Source organism: Schistocerca nitens, chromosome 5 (genome assembly GCF_023898315.1).
Source record: "Schistocerca nitens isolate TAMUIC-IGC-003100 chromosome 5, iqSchNite1.1, whole genome shotgun sequence".
Lineage (NCBI taxonomy): Eukaryota > Metazoa > Arthropoda > Insecta > Orthoptera > Acrididae > Schistocerca > Schistocerca nitens.
The window spans coordinates 548789608-548811911 of NC_064618.1; the positions used below are offsets into that span (position 1 = coordinate 548789608).

Genomic DNA, 22304 nt, shown 5'->3' on the forward strand with positions numbered 1-22304 from the left:
AAATCTACGGAAAACCTACTGTCACTTAGCAGGGAAAAAGTGTTTTTTCGCCCAGGAAAAAGTATATTTTTTAAACGTGATATCCGGGAGATTTTTTCCTTTTCCATGTATACACCCTGAGATAATATCCAAAGCAATGATACTATAGTGGGCACCTACCAATAGGAATGTCTTTTCCTCCACTACCATTACTTGCCTACCGTGGCTTTCATTCAGGAGACCAGTCTGTATCTCAGAAGCAAAAATTCCTCCACATGTTGTGGTGGTGAATGGTTGAGGCAGGAGGTGTGAAAGTGCTTAACTTCTCATTTGTGAACCAGTCCTTCCAATGAGGACCCAAGCTGCCACGCAGTAACTATTCGAGGACAAATGTGGTGAGTCGGTCTTGTGCTTTGCTTAGCAGTGGATAACTTGTGACTGCCAGAGCTTTCCGGACAGGACCAGTCACAGATTGCACACGGCATCCTTTATAATATCCCAGAGCAAATTTGCAGAGCCTGCCATCCAATTCCAGAGGCCATTAATTCCATGTGCAGTAACATATGTAAGCCTCCTGTATGATTTATTGCTTCATACCAGTGCTGAGCATCCACACAGACTGTCCCATTTAGTTCTCACTGCATCTCTCATATTTTAATTCATTGTTTCCCACAGTCTCTATGTTGAAAAATGAATTTAACATGTATTTATTTCTGTGAAGGGACTGACGAAATAAGAAACTTGGCCATGAAAATCACACCTCAAATTTGAGTACTGATCATTTTTTCTCCAAATGTTATCATTTATGTAGTATGTGTACTAGTTTGTATGACCTAATAAATGGCTTTTGTGAGCAAAAATTCATCTCCACACCTTTTAGTTGCTTCACTAGATATGAATGTTTCACATCTCTTCCTGCCTTCTCCTTCCAGTTCCCTTAAGCTCCCCCTTTCAGTATTGGTGAGTGTGTTGTGCAGTGAAACGCTTATGGCACTGCACTGTGCTTCCGCTCTGGGTGACTCAGAAATCAAGGACCCTCCTTCTACTGTTCCCATTCCTTTCGTGTTCCACACAGTGTACCTTCATGGTCTCTGAGCTGCACCATAAGCTCTGTGCGGTGTTTAGTCATTGTTTCCATCCTTCTCCTGCACTCATCAGTCATGCAGAGCTTCTTCCCAGGTTCCTATATTTGACACCTGTGACCCATACCTGTTCTTTTCTTCTGCTGAGGCGATCTTCGCTGGGTCTAGAATTACAAGTGACACAACAGAGTTTGCTCATATCATTGCTAAGCGTGACCCTGTGGTCATGGCAGATGCTCGCAACATCGGCACCAACCATCTGCAGTCTGGCAGCTTCTGTAAATAAAAAGAGCACTGAATGGTGTGATTGGTGTGCAACTAGAATTAGATAACGCAGCCATTGTTTCACATTTTGGTCTCTTTGTAAGCCCTTTCTGTGAACTTCAGCCTCCATAACACTGCACAAACTTACCAATGCTTCTTACACCAAAACCTCCAGATGTCAGACACTCTGATCAGTACCAAATGTCGTGTGTCGATAGAGTATGAACCAAAACACTGATTCAGTTCATGCTGTTTGCTGTTGTACAGTAGAACATGTGTAAATGATAATTAAAAGTAACATTAGAACTACAGAGTGTAGGAAAAGTGTATCTGTGAGCTGCGAATGATGAGATCTCTGGAACTGAGTTGGTAGAGCATCAGATTGTCATACTAAAGGTCCCGAGTTTGAAACCCACTGATAGCAAAATTTTTTTTAACAGTTTACAGTGAAATTGTTATAGGGGAGAACATTTTTCTGACGTCTAAAAGGACATGTCAGAGTTTGTAGCACTGGTCTTTTGGCAGTCTATTTTTGTTTCATTAGTTTAAAGTAGCAAACTTATAGAGTACATTTGTATACATAGATGCGGTGTTATCTACACAAATGTACGCTATAGGTTTACTAGTTTCATCTAATGAAATGAAAGCAGACTGCCAAAAGGACAGTGCTACAAACTCCAAAATGGCCTTTTAGATGTCAGAAAAATGTTCTCCCATATAATAATTTCACATGTAAACTGTTAAAAAAAAAAAAAAAGCCACCAGTGGGTTCCGTACTCGGGACCTTTAGTATGGCTATCTAACGCTCCACCACCTCACCTACCAATGATCTTCGCATTTGGACCTCACAGGCACGGTTTTCCTGTACTCTGTAATTCTGGTGTTACTTCTAATTCACATTTACGCATCTTCTATTGGATGACAACACACAGCATGAACTAAATCAGTGGTTTGGTTGATACTCTGTCGACATGCAACATTTCATGAGATCTGGAGGTTTAGGTGTTAGATGATGTCCTCCACAGTGCTCTGGGCTGTTTTGCTTACCTGGACGATATTCTTGTTTGCTCTTGGTATATGGCCAAACACCATGAGCACCTCAGTGAGATTTTTGCTTGCCTGGAAAGAGCAGGGATCTTTTTTAATCTAGAAAAATGTGTTTTTGAGGTTGCTGAGATTGAATTCTTATGGCACATTGTTTCTGCTTCCATCTTGCAACTCCTACTCAAAGACTGTGCAGTCTTAGAATTTCCATCCACCACAGGCTAATATGCAGCTTCATAGATTCCTAGGCATGGCTAATTTGTTTTTATCACTCCCTTAAAAACATGGCCTCTATTCAGGAACTTTCCACTGCCCCTCTGCAAGGTGCCCAAAGCCCAAATGAAGGCTAACAAATCTATGACGTGGCCCCCACCTATGAATGCTTATTTTGAAAGCACTAAGGGTGACCTTACCAATGCGCACTCCTAGCATCCCCCCCTACATCCTTCCCACCCCCATCCCTTTGCCTCCCTTGCTGTTGTTACTGACGCAAGTCAATCCGTGATCTGTGTGGTCCGTCAACAGTGCATTCGGGTCACTTGGCAGCCACTGTCCTTCTTTTCAACCAAGCTATCTGAGCCCCAGAGCAGATTTGCTGTGTATGATCAAGAATTGCTCACCATCTAAGTGGCAGTGAATTTCTTCCATTGAGGAATGCCCTTCAGCATCTGCACTGGCCACTGCCCTCTTACACCCTGCGGGTTCAGGGGTAAGAATAGGCCCGCGGTATTCCTGCCTGTCATAACAGGCGACTAAAAGGAGTCTCCAATGTTTCAGCCTTAATGTGATGGTCCCCTATGGTGTTTGACCACTACATTTCCAAATTTTCTGTTAGTGTGTACCATTTGGGGAAGGACGCCTTACGTGGTGCATTCTATATCCATCTTACCTTAAGATCTGGCACATACGTTACTGTCATGGAGTTGGACTTACACTGGGCTTCCGGCCACATTGGCTGCAGTATGTTCCGTGTAGCATACCTTCCCTCCATTGTGCACTTCCATCTTTGCTCCCTATATACATGGATATTCGACACCCAACAACCAGCACGGTAGCCAGTCCGTTGTGGTGGGGTCGTCATGTACCCTCTTGGTGATAGCCCCGACTACACAGGGATCGCACTGCTGATGCCTGAGCTGCTACCTCCCCACATATGCTGAGGAGTAGATGCCTATCCCTCTGTGGCATCAGGACTCCCAACAAAGCATCCTGCCAGGTGGTCTTTGCTGTGGCTGGGTGGCGCCCGTGGGGAGAGCCCCTGGTCGGAGTGGGTGGCGTCAGGGCGGATGACCCGCAATGAAGTGTGGTACATCATCTCTGGCTGGTGGGCCTCCACCAGCAGTCTCTAAGCGATTGAGGTCTAACCTCAATGGGAAGAAATATAATCCGAGATCATTTCCCTCCCTGGACACTCCATGGGAGGAACGAATGGCTAAAGACGGCAGTGCAGATTATTCACCCCGATACCTCGTCTGTACATGAGTTGATGGTGAATCATTTATGTCGACGAAGCCTCAGTGTTTTGTGGAGCATTTAGAGGACAAGTTCAGGGAGGTGGAGGGCTTGTCCAAAATGCGCTCTGGGTCAGTTCTCATCAAAACAGCATCCTCTGCCCAGTCATGGAGGTTGCTCGCTTGTGACAAGTTGGGGGATGTTTCAGTTACGATCATGTGCCATAAGAGTTTAAACTTGGTCCAGGGTATTATATTCCACAGAAATCTTCTTCTGCAGTCAGACGATGAACTAGTCGCCAACCTCGAACGACGAGGTGTTCACTTCGTCCGGCGTGTCCATCGGGGTCCGAGGGATAATCAGGTAGCCACCGGTGCCTTCATCTTGGCCTTCGAGGGTGATTTCTTACCCGAAAAGGTCAAGGTGATGGTTTACCACTGTGATGTGAAGCCATATGTCCCTCCTCCGATGCAGTGTTTTAAATGCTGTAAGTTTGGGCATATGTCATCCCGATGTACTTCCGGCATCATGTGTAGAGATTGTGGACGACCTTCGCATCCCATTATTCAATGTGCCCCGCCTCCTATCTGTATTAACTGCGGAGAACACCATTCCCCTTGCTCACCGGACTGTATGATATTCCAGAAAGAACGGAAGATAATGGAATATAAGACCCTGGACCGCCTGACCTACACTGAGGCTAAGCAGAAATATGAGAGGCTGCATCCTGTGCCAATGACGTCAACCTACGCCGCTGCTGCAACAACGGTTCTCCCATCTCCCGTGTCTTCACATACGGTTGGCTCTATGATCTGTCAGGATCCACCTGCCCCCTTGATTGTGGGGGGGGGGGGGGGGGAGGGGCAATTCACTCTCTTTTGCTCCTGTTCCATCTACTTCAGGAGCAACACACACCCCCCCTCCCCCACCCCCAACCATTGTGGACATCAGTTCCCCCTTCCCAGCCAGAGAAGCGTAAGACTTCTTCGGCTCCTCTCGCCAGGATGGGGTCTCTTGGGGACCTCCCTTTGCAAGTTCAGACCAGCGGAAAAGCGGATACCCGCAAGTGGCTGAAACAACCACCGGTCGCTGGTCGTAGGGCCTCACGGTCGTCGTCCGTCCCTGAGACTGGCACAGGGAAGCCCTCCCAGCCAGATCCACCGAAGGCACAGCGCAAGAAACAGAAGAAGAAAAAGGTTCCCAAGAACCCCGACATTGCGGTGGCACCCGTCCCACTGCTTCCTACAAGCTCAGCGTCTGAGGATGAGGTCAAGATCCTGGCGTCTTCTGAAGACCTGGATCTCGCCGGTCCCTCAGATGCAATGGATGTCACTCACACGGGTACTGAATCTGTGGCAGCAAGTGACCCAGTGGCGTAAACTGCCTGCCCAGCCCCTTCACGGCTTTCTCAGCCATGGACAATACCATCCTCCAGTGGAACTGCAGCAGTTTCTTCCACCATCTAGCTGAGCTCCGACAACTTCTCAGCCTTCACCCTTTTGTCTGTATTGCTCTACAAGAAACTTGGTTTTCGGCAATGCGAACCCCCGCCCTCCGTGGCTGTTGGGTTATTATAGGAACCGGGCAGCTTATGAAAGGGTATCTGGTGGCGTCTGTATCTGTGCCCTTCACTCCCTTCACAGCGAGTCTGTCCCTCTACAAACCCCTTTAGAGGCTGTTGCTGTTCGGGTGTGGATGCCACAGGCTGTTACTCTCTGCAATCTTTATCTTCCACCGGATGGTGATGTCCCGCAGCATGTCCTGGCTGCGCTGATAGCCCAATTGCTGCCACCTTTCCTGTTACTGGGCAACTTCAACACCCATAACCCTCTATGGGGTGGGTCAGTGGCAACAGGTCGAGGCGCCACCATTGAGAATGTATTGACAGAGCTCAACCTTTCCATTTTAAATGATGGTGCCTCACACATTTCAGTGTGGCGCATGGCACGTTCTCTGCCATCGACCTTTCGATCTGCAGCCCTAGCTTCTTACCATCTGTCCAGTGGAGTGTGCATGACGACCTGTGTGGCAGTGACCACTTTCCAATCTTTCTGTCACTGCCACAGTGTCACTCTTCTGGGCGCCCTTGCAGATGGGCTCTGAATAATGCTGACTGGGACTTGTTCTCCTCCACTGCCACCATTGTGCTTCTTTCTAATGAAGCCATTGATGCGGTGGTTCACTCGGTCACCACCGGCATCGTTCTGCCGCAGAATCTGCCATTCCCCGTTCTTCTGAGTCCCCTTGGCGGAGGACTGTGCCTTGGTGGTTGCCTGCGATCGCCGAGGCGATTAAAGATTGCAGGCAGGTGCTCCAGCGTCACAAGCGGCATCCCTCATTAGAAAACCTCATCGCCTCTAAAAGTCGTTGTGTGCGGGCCCACTGCATCATTTGCCAACACAAGCAGGAGTGCTGGGAACGGTATGTCTCCACCATTGGCCTCCATATCTCTCCATCGCAGGTTTGGGCCAAGATTAGGCACCTCTATGGCTATCGGACCCCTGTTCAGCGTCCCTGCCCTCTCACTGAATGGAGCAGTTTGTACTGAGCAGACCATTTTGCTCTCAGTTCCGCTTCTGTGAATTACCCACTGGCCTTCCGCTCCATTAAAGAGTGGTTGGAACGTCGGAGCCTTTCATTTCACACCTGCCATCATGAATCCTACAATGTTCCATTCAGTGAGTGGGAATTCCACACTGCCCTAGCCGCTTGCCCTTATACAGCTCCCAAGCCAGATCGCATCCACTGTCAGATGCTGAAACACCTCTCAGTGGACTGCCAGCGACCCCTCCTCGACCTTTACAACCGTATCTGGGTTGAGGGTGAGTTTCTGTCGCAATGGCAGGAAAGCATTGTTATCCCCATTTTGAAACCTGGCAAGAACCCATTGGAGGTGGACAGTTACCATCCCATTAGCCTCACCAATGTTCTTTGCAAGTTGCTCGAACGCATGGTGAGCCGTCGGTTGAGTTGGGTACTCGAGTCTCAGGGCCTTCTTGTTCTGTCTCAGGGTGGGTTCCGTAAAGGCCGCTCTGCCGCCGACAATCTGGTGAGCCTGGAGTCAGCCATCCGTACGGCCTTTGCCCGCCGTCAGTACCTTGTCGCTGTCTTTTTTGACATGCGAAAGGCGTACGATACGACATGGCGTGATCACATCCTCTCTACGCTTCATGGTTGGGGTCTTCGGGGTCCGCTGCTGATTTTCATATGAAATTTTCTGTCGCATCGTACCTTCCGCATGCAAGTTGCGGCCTCCCATAGTTCCCTCCGAGTTCAGGAGAATGGGGTACCACAGCGGTCTGTCTTAAGTGTCTGCCTGTTTTTAATTGCAATTAACGGGCTCGCTGTGGCAGTGGGAATGTCTGTCATAGCTTCCTTGTATGCTGACGACTTCTGCCTCTACTATAGCTCTGTTGGCATTGCAGCTGCTGAATGTCAGCTGCAGGGCGCTATCCGCAAGGTGCAGTCTTGGGCTGTAGCACATGGCTTCCAGTTTTCGGCTGCCAAGACCTGCATTATACGTTTCTGCCGGCGATGCACTGTTCACCCTGAGCCGCGGCTTTATCTTGCCGGCGACCTTCTTGCTGTGGTGGAGAAACATCGGTTTCTGGGTGTGGTTTTTGATGCCTGGTTGACTTGGCTCCCACATATTTGGCAGCTTAAACAGATATGTTGGCAGCATCTTAATGCTCTGCGATGCTTGAGCCACACCAGCTGGGGCGCCGACCGGTCTACTCTCTTACGGCTCTACCGGGCGTTAATCCAGTCCCATCTGGATTATGGGAGCCTGGCTTATGGTTCAGCATCCCCTTCTGCGTTGCGGGTACTGGACCCAATCCTTCACAGTGGGATCCGACTTGCCATTGGAGCTTTCTGGACCAGCCCTGTGAACAGCATACTTGTGGAGGCAGGTGTCCCTCCATTGCAGTTATGGTGCCAACGTTTACTGGCTGCTTATGCTGCACATGTTTTTAGCTTGCCCGGGCATCCTAATTATCGTCTCCTGTTCCCTCAGTCAGTCGTCCATCTCCCAGAACGTCGGCCACGGTCGGGTTGTACGATCGCGGTCCGCGTCGGAGATCTTCTCTCCGGGCTTGGGGTTTTCCCTCTTCCACCTCCTTTCCAGGCCCCCCTGCGTACACTCCCGTGGTGCGTGCCCCGCCCTTGCTTCGGCTCGAATTGGCACAGGGCCTGAAGGACTCAATCCCACCAGAGGCATTCCGCCACCGCTTTCTTTCCATCCTTGCCATTTATCAGGGCTCTGGTGTTGTTTACACCAATGGTTCGATGGTTGCTGGTTGTGTCGGTTATGCTCTCACTCTAGGGGACCATTACGGACAACGCTCATTGCTGGCTGGCTGCAGTGTTTTCACAGCTGAGCTGGTAGCCATCTTTCATGCTCTAGAGTATATCCACTCCTGCTCAGATGAGTCCTTCATTATCTGTAGTGACTCCCTGAGCAGTTTACGAGCTGTCGACCAGTGCTTCCCTCGCTCTCGTCTGGTGATGGCTGTCCAGGAGTCCCTTCATACTCTTGCCCGTTGGGGCCGCTCTGTGGTCTTTGTGTGGACCCCTGGTCATGTCGGCATCCCGGGCAATGAACATGTTGACCGCCTGGCCAAACAGACCACCAGTGAACAAACTCTGGACATTGGCCTCCCGGAGACTGATTTGCAATCAGTCATACACCGCAAAGTTTTCACACGTTGGGACGCTGAATGACGCGATCTGACCACACCCAATAAACTCCATGCTATCAAGGAGACGATGACTGTGTGGTGGTCATCCATGCGAGCCACTCGCAGGGACTCACTTGTCCTTTGTCGGCTCCGCATTGGCCACACCCGGCTGATGCACTGATATTTACTGCGCCGTGAGGACTCGCCTCTATGTCGCTGTGGGGCGGCTTTGACATGGTCCACATTTTGTTGGCCTGTCCCCTTTTATCTGTGCTCAGGCAGACATTTTCGCTGCCTGATACGCTCCCTGCCCTTTTAACAGATGACACTGCCATGGCAGGCTTAGTTTTGTGTTTTATTCGGGCAGGGGGCTTTTATCACTTAATCTAAGTGTTTGTCTTTTTTTGTGTTGTGTCTCGCCTTTGGCCTACAATTTTAGACTGAGTTTTTAATGTGTTTGTCGGTAGTTGCCTTTTCCTTTTCTGTCTCTATGGTCGGCCAACCACTGTCACACTCCGTGTGATTTTAATTCGTTTTGTCTGATCTCTGTCTGAGTCTTTCTTGTCCTGTATCGCCTGTTGTCGTCTCCATTATTCGTTTTTATTCTGTGTGGGTGTTTGCAGTTCTGGAAAAAGGGACCGATGACCATCGCAGTCTGGTCCCTTCAGTCTCGCAAACCAACCAACCAACCACTGCCCTCTTACGACAGGGTTATGTCATAAAGGCGGCACCCAAATTTGCTCCAACAGTTCCACCAGCAGCAGTACATGACTCCGTTATCTACCTCATTGTCAGCATCAGTAATATCAACACGAAGTGCATAAGCCGGTCCTGTGCCCTCAGCCTCATTAGATTATGAGTCCCTCGCAAAAGCCCAGTCCACTAACTCCATGCTATGTCAGCACCTGAATTCCAACCTTGTCCACCAGCTCCACAAGGTCCCTGGCACTGACCTGCTTGTTTTGTGCGATCTCCTTTCCAACTCCACAGACACCAATAGCTCCAAAGACCGCATCTGCCCCTACCTTCTTCCACCCACTCCCTCCGTGCCTTCAGCAAAGCAGCTTTCAACTGCCTGCATGGATTGACACATTTGGGTATCTGCTACCTTCATCCGGTAATGTTTTCTCTGGTACGGCATCCAACAGGACTGTTGTATTTGGATTCGTGTCTTCATCCTGTGCCAGCATGCTAAACTGGGCCATTATGTTAATGCACCTGTTGCCTCATTTCTCCCTGTCAAGCCCTGATTCTTCCATGTACACAAAGATATCGTTGGCCTCCTGCCATTCTCAGGCCATTTTGCACACTGGCTGGAAGCCATCCCAGTCCTGGACATTTTTGCGGAAATGATTGTCAAGGAATTTATCAACTCCTGGGTTTCGCATTTTGGCTGTCCCAACCACTAAACATTGAACCACTGTTGCCAGTTCACGTCCTGTTTATTCAGAACCCTGTTGAAAACCTGGAACACATTTGTTCATTTTACTGCTAGCTACCATCCTGCAGCCAATGGAATGGTAGAACGTATCCACCATACATTAAAATCTGGCCTTGCCTACTATGGCATTAAATGGTCCGTCACCCTGCCACTGGGCCTGTTATGTTTGTGGGTGGCTGATAAGGCCAACTTGGATTCATCCACCGCTGGCCTGGTATACGGGCAGCCCCTAGCCCTACCAGGTGACTTTTATCAAGCCGCAGCCTCACCCTTGCGTCTACCTGTGTTCCAGTTTACATTCAGCAGATCTGAGATTGTGTGGCCCAGCTATGACCAAACCCTCCACGGTGCCATGGCAAGTGCAAGACTATTATACACTCACATGATGCTATGCATCAACATCTGCTAGCCTCCACTTTGCCCTCAGTACTCCAGTCTTCACCTCGTATCACAATGAAATGACAAAGTAGTTACCATGCATCTGTATGAGACCCCTTCGGTTGTGTTCATCGACAGATTAAAGCTAGCTTACATGCTCACCCTTGACGATATCTTTATGTTGCCGATAATTGAGGTCTCCTTGCCCACCACTAGTGCTGCTGATGTTACCACTAGTGCTGCCCTCGACACTGCCAGCGCCACCCTGGGCACCAACAGCACCGCTCCTGATGCCGCCCCCACCAGCTACTTTGAACCACCAGGCAGTGCCTGGGACCCAAACACAGCCACCTCACTCCACACAGCTACCACTCCCTCCTGCTCCTGCTTCTTAGAGCACACGGAGCCTGACATCAAACACACTACACCCAATACCGAGCCTGACACTGAGCTCCCACCACCAGTCGGGAGTGTCAGGCGCCACTCATCCAGCAGCCTTGTGAGCCAACTCCAAAACTCAGCCCCCAACACCTCAGAATCAACACCAACACTCTTGCTGGTTCTTGCACACTCCAACGTGCTACACATGCTGGCGTTGGCAACAAAGTGCGTGACTGTCCTTTCCTTTCTTGCGAGTACCTTCCGACCCCCCCCCCCCCCCCCAATTCCGTTCCGTGCTCAGCAAGACTGCACCACATTGCAGCTCCTCATGCTGTGTGATGCTCCCTCCGCGTCCATTGCTGTGCCATACAGCACTTTTTCCAAGTTGCAGTGCTAGCTACATCACAGCCCACCAGGCATGCCATCAGCTCTGTGGTACAGCTTGCTGTTATGCCAGTCACACATCGTGTGTTCTTGACTGCCACCACGCACAGCCTGTCGCCCGGGTCACATTCCACAACACCACACCTGCCTGGGGCCGAGGAGCTGCCCACTGCTGTTATGTGCTGTTGCACCACCATGCAGCCAGCTGTTTTTCTCCAACTGCATGCCGAGCTGGCATGGCCTGCTGTTAAATCTGCACATGCAAGGCTGAATAGATCTTGTCTGTAACCTGCCCCTGCTACTCAACCGATCTGTCCAAATGCCACCACCATTGACAATGCTGACCGACATGGCACCTGCACCCCAGCCTCTGATCCCTCAGACCCACATTTGGTCTTGCTACCCTGACATCCTTCTCTCATAATGGGAGGGGGAGGGGGGAGACAATGTGCTGCCTTTCTAAATTCTAAAATTATGTGAGTTACACAATCTGCCTTAGTAGATGCTTTTCCCTCACAGGCGCACTTAGATGCTCTCCAAAGCACCCGTGCTATAGTGGGCACCTGCTAATGTGAACGCCTTTCCTCCCACTGCCTCAATGTGCCTACTGTAGCTTCAGCTCAGGATTCCCATCGGCATGCAAGGCAGTCACTTTGGAGAGCCCGTCTTTCAATTCCAGAGGCCTGTAATTTCATGTGCAGCAACACACACAACCCCTGTATGATGTATTCCTTTGTGCCGGTGCCATGCGTTAACGTGGACCCATCCCATTTAGGTCTCATGCACTTCTGAATCTGCCTTACCCCATGATGGCACTCTGTCACTGTATTTCTGTTATTTATTTATTTTTTCATTTATTTTCACGACCTCTATGAGGGGTAAAGTTTTAGTGTTTATGTTGAATTTTCTAACAGGTGCTAATTTTAGTGAAGGCTCCAACCCGTGTATCTAACATGCTTGCTTCTGTGGTAGAACTGATGAACTAAGAACCTTACCTAAATCACACCTCAAATTTGTGTATTTTTCATTTTTTCCATGTTCTTTTGTTTAAATAATAGGTAGCAGTTTGTCTAACCTAATAAATGCCTCGCGTTACCAAAAACCATCTCCACACCTTTTTGTTGCTTCACTGGAACATGCGTTCCGTATAACTTTTTGCCGTCTTCTGTTTCCCTCAAGTTCGCTCACCCAGTGGTGGTGATGTGCTTTGTGCAGTGTGAAACACTTACAGCACTGCACTGTGTTTCCATAGTTTGCGTGTTCATTATCTTGGACAGTTGTTGATATACAGGATCCAATTACCACAACTCTGCTGCATTCTTCAGTATATCAATATTGTTTTATTTATCATTATGTAATACACAGTGAATCACCAAACCATGCCTGTGACACTGTTAAATATCCTTCTTCCACAAGGGCAGTGACTTGATTATGAATGTGCTATTGAGGATGGGATGTGGCTCAGGGTGATACTGCCATCAAATGTGAGGATAAAGTCTAATACAACAAAGTACTCCAGAATTACGTATCTCTGTAGATAAGATGATCATACTAGGAAGTTAAGCAGCCTGGCATCTCTAAACATGTCCACACCATGTTTATTTCACTAAGCGTCAGTTTTTGAAATTATCACCACCATCTGTCATCACTAATAAGCGCTTTACTGCTTTCAACTGGAGAGTTGGCACTGTGATTGGAGCGATTATTTACTGACCAGGATGTCAAGGGCTCGAATTCCCAAGCTTAATTAAAAGTATTTAATAGAACTAAATATTAACTTAATGCAATAATTACAGGATAATGCAATAACAAAGATAAGAATAATACATATGCAGATGTAGATAAGCATAACACGTGCCATTTCATATTGTCACTGAGGCATTGTCCGCTCCCGGTAGCTGAGTGGTCAGCGCGACAGACTGTCGATCCAAAGGGCCCGGGTTCGATTCCCGGCTGGGTCGGAGATTTTCTCCGCTCAGGGACTGGGTGTTGTGTTGTCCTAATCATCATCATTTCATCCCCATCGACGCGCAAGTCGCCGAAGTGGCGTCAAATCGAAAGACTTGCACCAGGCGAACGGTCTACCCGACGATAGGCCCTCGTCACACGACTGAGGCATTCACTTACCATTAACTAACTACACACAGATCAGATTCATTTTTGTTAATAAAGTCCAAGGTTCTTTTCTGGTGGCCATTAGGCAAAAGAAATGAATATGCACTGTACTGTGCCACCTGGAAAAAAACTACAAAATATCCAAAAAAAAAAACCTTGATTTCAAAGTGGTGCAAACATTGGCAACGTGCTTTAAATGTGCAGAAATGTAAAATTTTGCATTTCACAAAATACAGAATAGAAGTATGCTAAGAGTGCAATATCAAAATTGACAGTTGGTATCTTTAAGTTCATACAACCGTAACAATTTGTGGGGATATGAAATGCAATGATCTCATAGGTTCAGTCATAGATATAGTAGATTGTAGAAATTGGTTCATTGACAGGATATTTGCAAATAGTCATTCTATAAAGGAGACTGCTTGCAAGATACTTATGTGCCCATCTCTGAGTATCACTCAGGTGTGTGGGGCCCATACCAAATAAGATTAACAGAGAATATTAAACTTACTCAAACAGTGGTAGCACAGATGATCATAGGTTGTTCAACTAATGGCAGGGAGTTATGGAAAGTTGAAAAACCTAAGTAGACAGATTGAATTGAACTTTATTTGATGCTGTAGGATTACATGGTGTACAGTGAACGTACATGTAATATAGGACATGTCAAAAATACAAAAACCTTCATTATCACAACTTCATAACTATTCTAACATCATTGATTATAGTTAACAATATTTATAAATTTAATGTGAACAATGCTCATCAATTCTGTAAAATTCCTTTTCCACCAGATAGTATTTTAAGTTCTTTTGCAACTTAGTGTCATGTGCATTGTCATGCAGTTTTCCAGGCAGACTTCTTAGTAATTTGATATCTGAGTACTGGCATCCTTTTTCAAGCATTGCCAGTGGGTGGGATGTCCGCCCCCAGTAGCTGAGTAGTCAGCGCAACAGAATGTCAATCCTAAGGGCCCGGGTTCAGTATCCAGCTGGATCAGAGATTTTCTCCGCTCAGGGAGTGGGTGTTGTGTTGTCGTAATCATCATCATCATTTCATCCCCATCGATGTGCAAGTTGCCGAAGTGGCGTCAAATCAAAAGACTTGTACCCGGCGAACAGTCTACCCGACAGGAGGCCGTAGTCACACGACATTTTGCAGTGGGTGGGATATGCATCATGTGTCATTCTTCCTCTGTGTGTTGTGAGTGTGTACACTAGCGTTTGTAGTCCACTCTGCACTATCTTTTGTGACACATAGCACAGTATTATAATTGTACAAGGAGGAAAAATTTAAGATGCCTAGTCTTTTGAAGCAGTTTCTACATGTTTCAGAAGTCTTTCTTCTTAATATGATTCTGACTGCTTTTGTGTGTGTGTGTGTGTGTGTGTGTGTGTGTGTGTGTGTGTGTGTGTGTATATGAATATAATAGAGGGAAACATTCCACGTGGGAAAAATATATCTGAAAACAAAGATGATGTGACTTACCGAACGAAAGTGCTGGCAGGTCGATAGAAACACAAACATACACACGAAATTCTAGCTTTCGCAGCCAACGGTTGCTTCGTCAGGAAAGAGGGAAGGAGAGGGAAAGACGAAAGGATGTGGGTTTTAAGGGAGAGGGTAAGGAGTCATTCCAATCCTGGGAGCGGAAAGACTTACCTTGGGGGAAAAAAGGACAGGTATACACTCGCGCACACACACACATATCCATCCGCACATACACAGACACGAGCAGACATTTGTAAAAAATTTACAAATGTCTGCTCGTGTCTGTGTATGTGCGGATGGATATGTGTGTGTGTGCGAGTGTATACCTGTCCTTTTTTCCCCCAAGGTATATATATATATATATATATATATATATATATATATATATATATATATATATATATATATATATATATATATATATTAGTGTTTGTGAACACTCTTCTTATTTCTTGGATGTTGAATGAGTTTCCCCACACTGCCACTCCATACTGAAGGTATGGTTTAAGGAGTCCATGGTATTGTGCACAAAAGCTGTTTGTATACTGCACTAGCTGCCTCATTATAAATATGACAGAGCTAAGTTTATTACAGGCAGAATTAATATGTTGTTTCCATTTCAGTTTGTTACTCACAGTAATACATAAGAATCTAGTGGATTCTGCTTCTTCTAGTCTCATTTGATCCACCTCTAAACCCATGTGCATAGCCTTCTCTTTATTTCTGAACACTGCATACATAGTCTTTTTTTGGTTTATAACTAGTACATTTTCCAGAAGCCATTGAGCTGTGGTGTTTGCAGATACGTATGCTCTTCTCTCAAGCTATGCCACAGTTTGGTCATTGTTCAGTAATGTCATGTCATCTGCATACAATATTTTCTTCTCTTTCTCTTCAATACCTATGTCATTAACAAACAGATTAAAAAGCTATGGCCCCATTACTGGTCCCTGCGGCACTCCATATTTGATGGTTTTGGTTTCTGACTGATATGCATCCCATATTGATACATATTGCACATATTGGTCGCACAAGTGATGCCCAAGATTAAGAAAGTTCTTGAGGTTGAAATTCTCATCATGGATTATGTCACATGGGAATACATGCAGATCATTTCTCCTGGGGAATGTTTCTAGTTTACATGTCCCTGCAACAGTTTGGACAATCTGGAAGGGGCGTACTGTAATCGACTCCCTCTGACATCAGTGCAGATCATCTGCCACCATTAACATGGAATGTGACTAACGGGATCTCATTGTCTATTGGCTGCATCTGCAGGGCATTCTTCAGTACTGCAGCAGGGACGTAGTTAGAAATGCATGACCAAGTTGTCCTTTACTTATTAACCAATGAATCCTTGAAGAAATACTGTGGTAGCTGCAATGGCACAACCTGTGTCTCACAGGCATAGTGCGACTTTCTCATGACAGAATGCTCACACAGAGCCAGCAGAGAAACAGGGCTGGTGGTGTCAGTATCCTTATTTGCCAAGTAGCATATCGGCACTATAGTGCAAGGATAGATGACGTCTGGCACACTCAGCCAGTGTTCCAGTGTCACCAGCAGAAAGTGAGAATGCACTCTTTAAGTTGAGCTGAGGACTCTGGGTCATCAGCTGGTGAAAAGTGATGGCAGACACTGAGTGGTTTGCATGACAGCACGTAGACCAGTGGCTCCAGTTAGTAGACACCAGTGCTTGGTGAGGGCCAATGTGATGTAGCAGCACATTCAATTAATGACTAGCCAGGAGGCTCTGCCAGTCAAATGCAAGATACTGAATGATATAGCCAGCAGACACAGGAATATTTATAGTCCTTATACCAAGGTGCATAAGGAGGCAGGTTCCTGTCACATACCTGAATTTGTAAATGGTGCATTATGCTGCACTATGTAGCAGTATGGTCAGCCACCAATAATCATTTGTGCTAGCACTATTTCAGCTCCCACCTGCAGAACTGGGGCTACAGATGTTCTGCATCTTACATGGCTAGTTGCAAGGGCCCCCTTGCGTCTTAGACTGTGTCAGATTATTAGACCAACGGCAGAGCGCTCTCCATACACAATTAGAATGGGAAGAAAGCCTGATTTGTAGCACAGTGTTAAGTACCCTCTGCCATACAAATCACGGTACTTTCTTGAATATGTGTGTGGGTTACATGCAGAGACTTCATGAACTCAACGACTCGTGAAGATATTTCCCAGGTACATATTAAGGTACTCTTTGGTTCCATGCTGTGACGTTGTTCTTATCCTAATTATTTGTGTATTGTAATGTACATAAGCTGTGGCATAAAGCTCATTTCAGTATCATTTATCCTTCTAATATAACAATTTTCATAAATTTTATTGTATATGCGTAGTACACTTTAAGCCAAATAAAGAGATGCACCAAGAAGAAATTATCCAAAATGAACAGAAATCAGTAGATGTGATTTGCATATACATACAAACAAATGATTAGAGTTTCATAAAAATTTAATCCTTTATTCAAGAGAAAAAGAGATTCACAATCTGAGAAGGTCAATAGCACATTGTTCCACATCTGGCCTTATGCAAGCAGTTATTCAACTCGGCCTATGTCCTCCTGAGGGATATTGTGCCAAATTCTGTCCAATTGGCACATTAGATCGCGAAAATACTGAGCTGGTTGGAGGGCTCTGCCCATAATGCCCCAAAATTTCTCAATTAGGAGAAGTCCATTGACCATACTGGCCAAGGTGGGGTTTGGCAAGCACGAAGACAAGCAGTAGAAATCTTGCTGTGTGCAGGCAGTCATTATCTTGGTGAAATGTAAGCCCAGGATTGCTTGCCTCAAAGAGCAACAAAAGAAGGCATCGAATATCACCAACATACCACTATGCTGTAAGGGTGCTGTGGATGACAACCAAAGGGGTTGTGCTATAAAATGAAATAGCACTACATACCATCACTCATTGTTGTCAGGCCATATGGTGGGTAACAGTCAGGTTGGTATCCCACTGTTGTCCAGGGCATCACCAGATTCATCTTCCAACTGGAATCTCAATGACTGGAGTAGAATTGTCCTCAGTGATGTGTTTTGCTTCAAACTGAGCCCCAATTGTTAGTGAAAACTTGTCTCAGGGTGCCCTGGACAGTGGTGGGATACCAACCTGAATGTTGTGCACCATGCAGCTCAACATCCAGGAGTGATGGTATGCAGTGCCATTTCATTTCTTAGTAGGACCTCTTATGTTGTCATCTGCAGCACCCTTACAGCACAGTGGTACGTCAATGGTATTCTACACCCATTTTGTTGCCCTTCACAGCAAACCATTCTGGGCTTACAATTCAGCAAGATACTGCCTGCATATGGCGAGAGTTTCTACTGCTTGTCTTCGTACTTGCAAAACCTTTCCTTTGGCCAGCAGGGTCGCCAGATCTCTCCTCAGTTGAGAATGTTTGGAGCATTATGGGCAGGGCCCTCCAACAAGCTCAAGATTTTGATGATTTAACTCATCAATTGGACAGAATTTGGCAAGATGTCTCTCAGGAGGGCTCAAGAGGACATCTAACAACCAAGCTGCATAACTGTTTGCATAAGGGCCAGAGATGGACCAATACTATATTGACTTGCTCAGTTTGTTGAAGCCCTTTCTCGTGAATAAATCACAATTTTTTTTCTAAAATTGTAATAATTTATTTGTCTCTACACTTTCATCATATCTATCAATTTCCTTCCCTTTTGGCTAATTCCTTTGTGAATTATTTTTATCTTAGAGTGTATAAAGAGGGTCTAACTCTTGATTAGTGTATAACAATTATCTTTTTAAAAAAATTATCTTTCACAACATACTAATGCATACAGAACTTAAGTAAAAAGAGCATACAAATAATATAATACTGATATAATTTTAATGATATCTAAATTGTGTCTGTTAGTAATAACCTTATTTGCATGTACATTGATGAACGAACAAACATTACCACTGCCCTCATCCCCCCCCCCCCCCCCCCCCACACACACACACACCAAAAGATCAAACATCATCTGATGACATTGCAGGCACATGATGTTTTAATGAAAATATATAAGCAGAGCAGAGAGAAATGGGGAATTATTTTAGTGACAATAAGGGCCACAAATGGATGACTTTGATAAAAGGCCAGAATGTTATGGTGAGGCACCTGGGAACAGGTATCTCAGAAACAGCAAAGCTGAGTGGTTGTTTGCGTGCTGTTGTTCTAAATGTCTATGGAAAGTGATTGAAGGACAATGAAATTGTGAGTAGGTGATATGGTGTTGAATATCCATGCCTCATCAGAGAACTTGCAGATTGGAGGCTTGCCCACTGTGTAAAGTATGATAGACAGCAATCTAGGACAGATCTGATGATAGAGTACAATTGTGGTGGAAGCACAGGAGTTTCAGAATGTACCATTGGGTATAGATTGTAGAACGCAGGGCTCTGCAAAAAGTGGCCCCTACATTTCTCCATGTTGATCCAATGACACTGTCAGTTATGACTGCAGGGGGCATGGGATCATTGAGATTTGACTGTGGATCAATAGAAATTTGTCCTGTGGTTGGGTGAATGACATTTATTCTTACATCAGGTTGAAAGTCATATCCAGAAATGTTGTCGTCCAGACAAATGACTGCACAATTCATGCACTATACTGTGGATGTAGACTAGTAGCAGGCAGTATTATACTATGGGGAACATTCATCTGGGCTTCCACGGGAACTGTGGTAGTAATTAAAGGCACCACTACAGCTGTGGACAATGCGATAATTATTGCGGACCACCTGCATTTCTTCATGTTTTCACTGACAGCGATGGCATCTTCCAGTAAGATAACTCTCAGTTACTAGGCCAAAATCGTGCAACAGTGTTTTCAGGTGCGCGATCATGAACTCATGTAGATGTCTTGGTCACTAAATTTGTGCATTCTGAACCTTCTGGAACACATCTCGTGCACTATCTGGTGCCAGCTCTGCCAATAACAATTATTGGGGCATAATTTATGGACATTGTGTGACCTGTGCATAAACATCTGGTGACACATACCTTCTGAAACCTGTCAGAAACTCATCAAATCCATGCCACACACAATCACTGCTGTATTAGGTTCTAAAGCTGGGCCAACATGCTATTAAGCAGGTGACCATAATATTTTCATTCATTAGTGTATTTCTCAAGAAAATGGTTCATTCTCATTGTGAACACAAGTTAACTATCAACTGAATTTTAAGATAAGAGGCAAGACTCAGATTTACATCAAAACTTATTCCTATAGAGTGAAAATTGTGTATGATGTATAACTTCCTCTTCTATCCTGTGGATAAGCTTAATATTGTGCAAAGATAGTATTTTGCTGGCTGTACAAAAGTATTCATTCTTTATATGGATGTTTTTCTATCTTACACCTGTCTTCAATATCTTTAAATTCCATAGGTTTTTGCATGCATCACATATTCATTGCTAGTCATTGGTAAAAGTCTCTGAAACTTGAAACATCTGCTGTCTACCAGCTTAGAGTTCCCTCTAGTTCACAGATTGTTCATTAAAATGTGTTCACAACCACCTCACTTGTCAGCCATACATACAAAGTACTCTTTTGTTGTTTTTAGTATAAAATGATGACAGATAGTAAACAGTCATTAAGTTCCTAATGTTATCTATACTAGCCTTAAGTAAAAAATAAAATAGATTATTGTCTCTTTAACAAGAGTTTATGTTGGTGAAATTGCATGAAAATGCTAGAGAAGATATCCAGAAAAATCAAAAATAAAGGGGAACAGAAGAAGGGAAAGATTTTGATATGATCCACTGCTGCAGTCTATGCTTAACAGAGTAGTTTTAAATTTGTCAGTGAGATTCCTCCAGAATATCAAAATTCAGGAGGGGATTAGGAACTAGAAACCTACTCAGTTTGGTGTCCAGGATCACTGAAAAAAGTGCAACCAGAAAAATATGTTAAAAGGCAATAAGTAAGTTAATACAGGAAAGGGTGAGAAATGTAAGTACTATAATGACCATTGGACAGGTTAATACAGTTAGCTAAGTGAATGTTTTTTAATGAAAATCAAGGAAAAACCATCAGAACATATCAGTTGAATGAGTTTTAAAAATTAGATAAAAGAATATGTGCACACAACTGTGCACCCACACTCAGTTAGCATTTGACTTTAAAAAGTCATTTGATGCTCTAGGTGTTAGTGGTTGTATCTTGATACCTCTTAAGTATTTGCTGTAATAAGTTCCTTTTTCAGTTATTGACTAAAATTGGAGACCATGTGATTACTGGTAACTTTTTTTGTCAGCTTCACACTAGAGATAGTAAGACTGTATAGTTGTTTTATTGGATGTATTTGTATTATTAGCTGTATTATGATAATTTATTAAAAAGTTACTCTTTTATAGGTCGTCAAAAAAAGGCATTTATGAATCTCTGTGGTGTAAGCAGTCCTCTAGTTGATGCTGAAACTGGAGAAGCAGTAGAATGTAAAATAAATGATACAGCAATTAATTGTCCAAGCAATTATGAATGTGTGTCTGCTAATGACACAGATCATGGTGTCTGTTGTATTAGTGAAGGTAGACCAGGTAAGCAGCTGATCATTTTCATTACATATTACAACAAACCAGTAAATCCCCAATTCTCTAAATAATTGGCCTCACATGTACAAAACAGATTCAAACTTCTGATTAGAGATGAGTTGTAATGTATCAAGTATTTGACATTAAACATGTAAGTGAGAAGAAGTTTAGAAAAGGATTGAAATTACTTTTACAGTTTGTTGGAAGTTGCTGAGTGCTCTCATTATAAAAGTCTGGACATGCATAGCTTGGGTACTTAGGGCTCCATTTTAAGCAAAAGCTAGTTTTTCACAAAACTCAATGTTTATGATGTCATATCTCTGGAAATATAATAATGTTGTACAATGATATAATTTTGCAGGTACCTTCAGTGGTATACACGGGTACTGTGGGTACTGTATACAAAATGTCTTGTGCATGGAGTTGGTAGTAAAAATATCATAAATTGTCATGCGTGATGCTGAAGCTTTGCTGCATGAACAGTGAAAATGTTCTGAGTCATAAATGCTTTTCCTTTCATCATTTTTGTGATGCATGTCAGAGAGGAAAAGTTTTCCAAAGTTTTTAAATATGTGTAACATTTCTTATAGAGCATAATCCCAAGCATATGTGATTGTGTGCATGGTCTGTGCATCAAGGACCCGAATACCAGTGTGAAGTTACTGTCTTATCTCCAGTCACAATAGTCGTAGCAGTGTGTCCACTTTTTGCCAGAAAAGTGCACACAATTCATTTTCCCTACACTTCAAACTCTTTTCTGTGGTAACACCCAAATGTGACTACTGCTTTGTTTCAGTTTTGAATTGGCACAGCCATAATTCATCATCACTTATATTAAATATTGCTTTTGACCACCTGAAATCATGTTCTTCTGTAGTATTACTTACAATAATAGCTACAATATGGAGAGAATAGATTGCTGCACATCCCAAAGAGGAGATGTTGAGTTGCAGACAGGCACAATGAAAAATAATGCTAGAAATACTCCAGCTTTTGGAGAAAGTCTTCTTGTGGAGTAGCAAATTCACACAACAATAACTCTCACACACAA

General features: G+C 44.8%; 1 protein-coding gene across 2 annotated transcripts in view; it reads left to right on the forward strand.

Annotated features, from left to right (window-relative positions):
• The window catches only part of LOC126259575 (balbiani ring protein 3-like), a 265154-nt gene that overhangs the window by 181642 nt on the left and 61208 nt on the right, over positions 1-22304 (forward strand). For both annotated transcript variants that reach the window (XM_049956482.1, XM_049956483.1), the window contains one exon: positions 21077-21259. In XM_049956482.1, the coding sequence (XP_049812439.1) occupies positions 21077-21259 (183 nt within the window). The remainder of the gene's footprint in view (positions 1-21076; positions 21260-22304) is intronic.